The sequence below is a fragment of the Mixophyes fleayi genome, chromosome 7, assembly GCF_038048845.1.
Source record: "Mixophyes fleayi isolate aMixFle1 chromosome 7, aMixFle1.hap1, whole genome shotgun sequence".
Lineage (NCBI taxonomy): Eukaryota > Metazoa > Chordata > Amphibia > Anura > Limnodynastidae > Mixophyes > Mixophyes fleayi.
The window spans coordinates 36,915,699-36,925,656 of record NC_134408.1 but is presented as its reverse complement, the minus strand read 5'-3'; the positions used below and the strand labels follow the sequence as shown (position 1 = coordinate 36,925,656).

Sequence of the window (9,958 nt, the reverse complement as noted above, 5' to 3'; positions counted from 1 at the left end):
GTAAGCCTTAAGCCCAGATAAAATAGCATAGCGTTTGATCATGTTAGGACTGGCCAGATTGGGAAGACTTTGGCGTGAGTTGGTCAGCTTAACATATATTGCAATATGTGGAACTAACATTCCCTGTTTTTAATATAGAACAGTATTTAGTACAGCATTAATTATATGTTTGGAGAGTGCAGAGTATCCCTGTTTTTCTATATAATGTATGTTTCAAGGTTTCTGTCTTATGTGATTTAAAGCCCCAGGGAGATTGATTGTGTTTGGGAAAGAGCTTCCCAAACATTGTTTTTGGCTGCAGGAAGAGCCAGTGTAGGGTACCTGGGGTTATGAATGGAGAGAAAAGGGTGGGCTCCATCAATTAGGCCCATTTTGGGTCTTCCAACTTGCCAAACACTTGCCAGCTGATTATGAGTTGCACCTGTGAGGTGTAGTTAAAAGTTTGTCATGCTGTTCTCTCAGTCTCTCACTGCATGGAAACAGATCAGAGGCCTGTTGAAAGACACTGCCATTATTACCTTTAAGTTCTGCTATTTTTGTGTGTGTGGGACATTAGGTCCTTCCACCTTAGAGAGGGAATTATTTCTATTACGTTAGTTAGAGCCGGACAGGCTAGGATTTATGTTTTGTTTTGTTTATTTTTATGCTGCTAAATAAAACTGGCTGCGGCTACTTATACAGAGGCACTGGACTGGTGTGCAATTACTTGGCTGATGCTTGAGAAGTGCTACCATTTATCCCAGGAGACGGCACCTTAACCTGATCTTGTGACTATATATATATATTAAAAATGGCCCAGCTTTAGAGCAGAATCAAACTTCAACAATTTAATGAGGGCGTCCTTAATAAAACGTCTATATTTAGGGAGTAATTTTCCGACCAAATGGGCAAAAAGGACCTTTTGGGGAATTTAATGAATCATTTTATTTCTTTTCAGATTTCAGATTTCCAGGCTATGGTAAAACAATAAACAGCCCAGTTTTCACCTAACAGGCACTTAATCTATGGTTGGCACTTATTTGTGCATTTTAATAATAGAGTGTGTGTACCATATGCCAACCAATCAGAGAAGACTCACAGAAAACACAGCAACTCCTCTGATTGGCCTACATGGAACTGTGGGATGCCCTGGCACTAGTTCTTACCTGTCACAAGCTGGCTGCAATGGGACACAACTGCCATAGACAGGAATTATGCCAGGAGTAGCAGCACAAAAAAACAAACCCTAACCTACCGGCAGATCATGTGATTCAAACATGTGGGGTGCAGGCATATCTGGGCATCATCAAACTCCCCCCCCCCTCTCCCCAAGTGTTCTCCTACTAATGGCAAAAAAATGCATGAGATAGAAAGTTTCTTTATCAGTTGGTGTTTATGGAACAGAAACAGTAAGAATGAAGCAGGTGACAAGAAGTATGTACGGATATGGGTAAAGTGCAACACCGCACTAGTCATCAGGCAGAAAGTTTAGGATGGAATCCCCGTGACTTCTGGGGAAAGTAACTGCACTGCACGGGTCTGGATATATTCCGCAACTTGTGAAAGGGAATTACTGAGTCTATGTAACACAAGATTTGTAAGTGGAGGCTGAAGACAGCACATTCATTTGCTTGGCATCTATCCCTCTGTGCCTGTCAGAAACATCTTAACCCCTTCAATGGAAACAAAGCAGTTCAAGGCTTCAAACTAAATCAGACTACTAAATTATCAGTTCAATCAACAAAAGTAATAAACTACAAGAAGACATTAAACTGTCCGGGACCAGCACTGCCAATGTAAAACTTGACTTTTTAAGATGAAATAATGAGATTTGTACAAGTACATTGTATTGATCAAAAACCAAACAAATCAAAACCATGTATCTTTCCTAATGTAATTTATCCATATTTATTTTGTTACCATGGGAACGGGGGGAGTATGTATGTGTGTGTGTGTGTGTATGTGTGTGTGTGTGTGTGTGTGTGTGTGCGCGCATCCGGATGTTCTGGATAATACAGTAGTTGTTCCGAGTTGTCCTATTGTGCTCTAGTCCAGAACCTGTAAAAAATGTCATGACTCTTAATTTTCTCTTACGCTGGGAAAATATACTATAAAAATACATTTTTCTTCCTGCTATAGTTTTTTCAACTTTATGCATAAAGAAATATTACCCCTCCCAAGGTTGAATTTTTTTATTTTTAATATATCTGGTCCCTTATCTTGTTGCGTTTGCAAATATCATATGAATTCTCTCGAGATAAAAATAGTGCTAGATGATTAGTTAGGCAAGTTCACTTGACACCATTCCCTATCTGTGGGGCTGGGACCTAAGACCTGTATATGGTATGCAACTTAAAGTATATATAAATGGGGCTACCCCCGTGGAGGAGACTCAGCAAACGCTCCATTGCCAAGCAGATAGTCTCCCTGCCCAGTCCAAAACACCACAAGGTAAGATATTAAGATGCAGACACTTGCAGACATATGAGTTATAGCAGATCAAGGAAGGGACTGCAGCTGCACAGGACCGGAACAGAAGGATGCAACTGAAGCCGACACGGACTATTATCCTTCCTGTTTATTTATATAGCACCCGCAAACTCCACAGTGCATTATAATTAATTCAAGAACTATATCAATATAAGAAAACAATTATACAAAAAGAAAAAAAAACTTTTTTTTGCAAAGTTTGAGAAATGAGGAGTCACTTTTGCTACCTGATCTAGAATACAATTAAAATATGCAATATGACATTTTGACATTAAAAACAAAACCAAAAATTGTATTATTTTAATTATAATTTAGCATTCTTCACTGCTACACTAAAACACATTTTCCTAGGAAATGTTGTGGGGTTTAAATGACTGAGTTAGAGTACTACAACACTCAGCAATGGGCATAACCTCAAACGCTTTGCAGTGGTAATATCACGCTTTATAAAGGAAAACTTTAAATAGTTCTTTCTCAATTTGCAAATGGCAAGTTATATACATTTGTTTTTCATTCACAGCACAATTATGTCTATCAATGATATTCTGTCCGCTAAGGACATTGAAGCTGCCTTGAAAAGTGTACAGGGTAAGTTACAGACTGTTGCTTGTTCAAAAACACAGACAAAAAGTGATGCAATAATAGACAGGTGCAACAAATACTAAAAGTATAATGGTAAAGATAGCTTTAATTGAATTATAATATACTGATTATAATTTATTTATATAATTTATGAACACTGATTAAATTACATATGTGCGAAAGGACATATTACAGCTTCCCTTAACATTTATTTATGTTACATTAGAAAGATTAAAAAAATCAAAATTAATTTATATTGCATAGAATTAACATTGTTAAACTGAAAGATGTTGATTTGATTGAACCTACAGCTGTAAAAAAAATTAATTATTTTATTTTCATCGGGAAACATTGGATGAAAACGGCTTAGTTTGTCCATGTACATATTACTTAATTTTATATTTGACTTAGATTATTTTCATAATACTATGTAAATAATACCTAGGAAACCTCTAGAAAATACAGTGACAGTTTAATTGGGATAGTCGTGGGTTTTAATTCATCCAACCATATTATTTGTTTGCATGAGGAGACACGTAAGTGGAATAAATCTTTTGCTTTTTGCAACAGCAGTGGGATCATTTGACTTCAAAACCTTCGTTAAGTTGGTTGGTCTGTCCGGCAAGTCCCCTGATGTGATCAAGAAGGTTTTTGAATTTCTTGACAGAGATTGCAGCGGATTCATTGAGGAAGATGAGCTAGCGTAAGGATACATTTTTTGAATAATAAGTTGTCTTAAAATAAATCTCTCAGTGGACGAAAGCAGTTGTGCTATCATAAACAACTATAAGAGGGCATAACATACCTCAAAATCTTATTTGCAGACTGCAAAATAAAATAGAAATCGAAAAACTCTATTTTCTTTGACTGCTTTGGTCACTTAACCTGAATCCAGTTGATATTGCAATAACAGACTTATACGTAATTCAATAGACGACTGACAAATCACAAACATGGCAGCTTACGGCTCTTTTCTTTTACCACTAGACTCTTCCTTCAGAACTTTAAGTCTGATGCCAGAGCTCTGAATGACGCAGAAACCAAGGCTTTCCTGAAGGCTGGTGACTCCGATGGAGATGGCAAGATTGGAGTAGATGGTAAGCATTTGGTAACCGGTTTATTTAATAATATGCACCATAGGAGAGATGCTGGGGTTTCTAGGCTCTCATAAGCGTCTGGGCTCCACATCCAGACTAACCACATTCGTTGTGACATTTACACTTTATAATTACACTTTACATTTATAATACATGAACAGTCTGTTTATTATAGCTACACAGAAGTAGAAGACACAGTAATGTAGATATACCAAATACATTGCTAGACATCAAATAAAAAATAGACATTTTAAAAATGGTCCAAGGGTCCATACTTTAGACTGAGTGCTTGCTTGCCTCTTGGTGGTAGGTACTAGAGACACTTACACTTCATAGGTTTCTCTAATGCTTTTTGTTGTAGTTTTTTTTCTTTGCTTTTTTAGCACACGTTTGCTCCTACGGCACGTTTTGTAACTATGTTGTTATTCTAAAAAGTGTACCAGCTTTAGAGCCCAATCCGACATTAAGAAAATCATTACTGCAGGCATCCAACACATGTCTAAGGATTTAAATTTCAGAGCAAATGGGTAAAAATGCACTTTTAGGGGCATTTAATTAATAATTGTCTTCCTTTTCATATTTCAGAATTCCAGGCTCTAGTAAAACAATAAACAGACCAAGACCAAGACAACAAGGACTGAACCCTCAATTTTCACCCAACAGGCACCTCAACCACGGCTGAAACTTATTTGTGCATTTTTATACCGTCTCATGGCATTGGAAAAAATGCCTGTTTGTTAACTGTTTTTGGGACTTTTAAAAATATCTAACAATGTACAGGTATTCTGCTGATTCGATGTTACGTCTAAAGTGTTTTTTGGATGACGCTTAGTGATTTCGACCAATCACAATGTTGAAGTTGTGGCTGGAAGATGGAAAAATAAAAATTCTTTAAATAAAAAAAACCTTGTCTGACGTAGCTTTTTCTTTTCTCTTGACTAATAGTTTACACTAATGCCATTATTTCTGATGCAATTATTGATCAATATTGTTTATAGGGCAATCATACAAATTTTATTCCCTTTTGTGCTATTTTACAAAAATAAAACCTTTTGAGATATGTTTTACATTACGGAGAATCGTATAATATTCTGCAACATGTTTATTTGTTATTATTGTTTTATTTATTTCAACGGGAAAAAAATATTTTGCATTATTTACATTTTTAATGAAAAAAAACAAACACACTGGCACAGCTTGAGCGCTTTCTTCTAAATAGAAGTGATCTCATTTTTTTTTTATACCGCTCCAGCTACTACAGTGTATCATATAACATGAACATGGTCTGAAAGCCAGCAGCAATCAGAACATTTTGTTCTGCTCCCTTTAATGTTAACTGACTGCTCTGAAAGAAGTAATGTAATCTTACTGCTGCAGCTACACCAGTTATTTCAGGTATATTGGGGATCTGGGGATCAGGGGTGCCAGACACTTCAATCTATATCTGTCCAACACTATATAAAATTAGATATAATTTAATTCTGTATATGGTATAATTGTTGGGCTTAGTTTGTTGCCACAACAGTGATATAAGTGATTTAATTAAAACATAAAAATAAGGATTCGTTTTTACAAAGAGACAATCACTTTACGTTGTTAATGGACATGTTTAAAGCATATTTGATGTTGATAGACCAGAAAGTAAAGTAAGTGAGCTGTGCATCCACATGACAAGCACGTCAATTTGCCATTCAGAAGAGTTAATGCTAAGTAAAATTACAATAGAGTTCTATGGGACTATGTGCACTGTGCTGCAGGGAGGCTTTGAGAACACACTTACAACACTCAGTTAAAAGCAAGGACAAAGTACAAGGTTTTGTTTAACTTTTAACTAGCGTTGTTTTTCAGTGCCCACGTACAAGTTCTATGGCTGCAAACTCTCACGTTGCTCACTGGTCTGTGAAGTCTGAGCACATCTTAACTTTCAGGTTATGTTTCACTTACAGTCCTGGCATGCTGTTGAGTTGTTTGGCATATGGACCCTGTGATTGCAATGCCAAAAATCTGGATGAAATATTATGCTGTGCCAGGCGGACATTGCAAAGAGTTAGCATGGAGGGATGTCGGGTCAAAGCTCCTGTTTAGTCCTTAAGGGAAATGCAGCAAAGTAATAGGGTAAATCTGATGCAATTTGAGAAAGCTCTGATTAGAGGGTTGCATATCCATTTACTCTGCTGGGTACACAAGGTGAATCTGAGTTCATACACACCAGCAGTTTACCATATGGAACAATATCAAAAGCACATTTTTTTTTTTAAACTATAGTATATGGAGCCAATGCAGTAGCGGAAGTTACAATAATTGCCTATATACATGTATATAAAAATTAGCTGCTTCCAGATTTAGTTAAAAAAAACCAATACTATATAAAGCAATTCTGAGATGGTGTTTATTAAATATTTGCAGACAGGGTATATATTGGTATAATATACAAACATTTGCAGATATAATAGGGGCAAATATATAATATAAAAGGTGCTTATTAAACACAACATTTTATTAAAATAGCTTAAAGAACATGTCCACTTTTGGAAATGTTCTTTTATAAATGTATTGCCCACAGGGCCGGATTAAGGGAATGGAGGCCCCTGGGCTAAGGCCCCCCCCCCCCCCCCCCCCCCGGCACTTACCACCTTCTCCGGTGCGCTGTACGCTCTTTACTGAGATCTCGTGAGAGTGAGACTCACGAGATCTCCTCAGTAAGGAGACTACAGCTCTGACAGCGCCGACCGATCAATACTGCTGCTGAGCACTTTCAAGGGCCCCCTGGATGCCATAGGCCCCTGGGCTGTAGCCCAGTTAGCCCTATGGTTAATCCGGCCCTGATTGCCCATACTTCAACACTGAGGGACCCTCAAGAATTGGGCTACCCATGAGCGTACCTAGTGTAGAGAGCTGGCCAAGCAGTGCATACCAAGGGGCCAACACCTCATCCCGCCACATCATTTTACCAATATAATGTGCTTTATCTAATGGCAAAGACTTCCTTAAATAATGGGGGATTGAGGGTTTAATTGCCAGCGGCTGTGAAGTCAGCAGCCGCCGCAGGGCTTAGAATCGCATTGCGTTGCCTAGCAACAGGACGGGCATGCTCAGTAGAGCCGACCACCGGGCTGGAAACAGTCCGTCTGGTTGTCGAGCAAACATATACAGACCGGGCACAGGAAGCAGGCGGCCGTACTGAAGCAAGCAGAGAGGGACTGCGTTTGACAATAAATATATGGAATTTGGAAATGGCTTTGTATAGTGGGGCTGAAAATGGCTAAAATTATGATTATGTTAATGATATAGTGGATAAGTTAAGGAACAGGTAAATAATATGTATTTTGACTGATTTATGTAATAGGAAGGAAATTACTATTTCCAATATGACAGGAATAATCTAGTATTAGGAAGTGTATTTCTAAAATTATCTGTAGGCTCCGTACTGCCCCGAATCTAAATGTACCTAGAGGTACAGTTAGATTTGTCTCACTGTTTCCTGACTTCTCAATGGAGTGCCCCCAGCCAAACCATTCTCACTCTTGTAGATCCTAGCATGAACCACCAGGGGTTGACTCAGGAAACACCCATCTGACTCTCTAAAAAGTAACTTGTGGAAACGCACACTCACAGGTAAAGGGGAAAAGCCACAGCATGTTTGATTGATGGCCTTGTAACATAACGACCTGAAACTTGATAAGTAGTGGGCGGTCTACATAGTTTAAAATCTGAGATGGTGAAAAGGTGGCAAGTAATGTAACTGCAAGATGATAAATAGATGTAAGAGTAAGGTTGTTTGAACAATAATGAACACTAGTAATATTTTAAGGCAATAACATAATATATGAATGCAAATGACAATAGTAATGTAGATGCAGGGCCGGATTAACCCGAGGTCTAACTGGGCTACAGCCCAGGGGCCTCGGGCATCCAGGGGGCCCTTGACAGAGCTCAGCAGAATTATTGATCGGGACAGGGGCGGGGGCACCCCCGGCCCGATCAATGTTGAGCTCTGTCACTGCAGTCCTCCTTCTCCCGCGCTCAGTAATCTCCTTACTGAGGAGATCTCGCGAGAGTGTCACAAGATCTCCTCAGTAAGCAGCTTACAGCGCGCCGCGGAAGGAGGACTGCAGTGACAGGAGAAGGTAAGCGCTTGGGGGGGGTCGGCTAACAGGGGGGCCAGTCTGCTAACAGGGGGGGGCCTCACGGAGGAATGGGGGCTCCCTTAGCCCAGGGGCCTCCATTCCGTTAATCCGGCCCTGTGTAGATGTAATAGAAAATGAATAACCACAATGTTATGAAGACACTTTTAATGCAACGTGATTAAGACACTTTGAATGACTCTTAAGAAAAGTAATATATTATGCTCAGCAGAAGAAGAAGACTGTGATATATCTGTATCATGTCACTTAGGTACTCTGCAAACATGGCAGGCTAGCATGGTTGTGTAAAGGGGTTAGGCTAGGTACACACTAAAGAATTTTCCAACTGTCGTGTTATTTCAAGCGATTGTACCTATGACTGAAGGTCTCATCAGTCTGGTGATTCATGCGTACACACTGACACGATTTACCTTCAGATCTGTGCTCTTCATCTGGTGCTCTAGTCTTCAGAGAATGACAGCACAATATTCATACATTCATTCTTGTCACATTGTCTTGTTATAGCTATACACTTGTCCTAACGAATTTCGCTAGCTTCTGTGACTCTGAAACTAAACATTCTGTCTCAGAATGAACAAATGAATTATTCCTCCTACAGCACTCTCTACATTTATTCCCCGGGACATTCACTGCTAGCATCGGCTGAAAAGAGCACAACTCTGTAAACTCTATGGAAATCGTCAGCATGAGTGCATACACACTACATGATCATTAGGTGATTGGTCGGAAAATATTAAACAGTACGACCAAGCAAATGAGCTGACAATCGACACTTTGGAACGACTTTCGACCATCGTGTCACTATACACACTGACCTGACTTCCGACCAAACAATCGTATGTCGGCTGATTTGCCTGATTATTGGACGAAAACGCTCCAGTGTGTACCTAGCCTTACTCTGTTAAATTTGCAATGTCCACCCAACTTGTAGGGCCTGGCTAACGGTTCAGGCCGCCCTAGGCTAAATGCTTGTAGTGGCCCCTTGCCTTCCACGCCATGCTAATACGCAGTTGGTAAGAACAACTGGTCATTAATTTAAAATTCCTTCACCCCACCCATCAATGTTTAAGTTGACTAGTTTTTAAAAAGTCAGCTCCACTTGGCTTTTTAAAAGGGTCACAGCAATCTTTATCACTCTTTTAGTTTTCATTAAAATCAGAACTGCAAAGCAGAACGGAGACATGAAGAAGCGCTACTGAGGGTGAAGATGTGATATGGCTATGCCTGCACCTGTCATCGTCTATGTCTCTCCTACTCACTTATCCTCAAGTGCCCGCCCAAGGATGACTCATCGTCTTCAGCCTTTACCATGGACATACAAGATTAAAACCTTAATACATTTTCTTTCATGTTTTCTTTTTACGTTGGGGAATAAAAATTCTCTTATATTTTTAAATGAAACTCAGTTTATATCTCCCCCTGTCACAATTTTGCACATCCAAAAATGTTGTGCCCCCCCCAAAAAAAAAACAACTTTGCAGCCTATTGGATGATCAGCCCTGCCAACTTGAATCAAAAAATTGAATACAGGAGACATGAATGGCCAGTGTAATGTATATTCTAGTCCAACGCAAAAAGAAAAAATGGTGTGTGTGAAAACTCTTAGAAGATGAGGTAGCAACCAAATATATTTCAACCTGCAATACAATTAGGTTTACCTTGGGA

General features: G+C 39.1%; 1 protein-coding gene across 1 annotated transcript; it reads left to right on the top strand.

Annotated features, from left to right (window-relative positions):
* The first annotated feature begins 2,304 nt into the window (after positions 1-2,304).
* On the top strand, positions 2,305-5,063 carry LOC142097643 (parvalbumin beta-like). The gene is made up of 5 exons (XM_075179672.1): positions 2,305-2,430; positions 2,990-3,057; positions 3,622-3,754; positions 4,039-4,148; positions 4,734-5,063. The coding sequence occupies exons 2-5, from the start codon at positions 2,997-2,999 to the stop codon at positions 4,757-4,759; spliced, it is 330 nt and encodes a 109-aa protein (XP_075035773.1). The 5' UTR covers positions 2,305-2,430; positions 2,990-2,996; the 3' UTR covers positions 4,760-5,063.
* Positions 5,064-9,958: the final 4,895 nt, after the last annotated feature.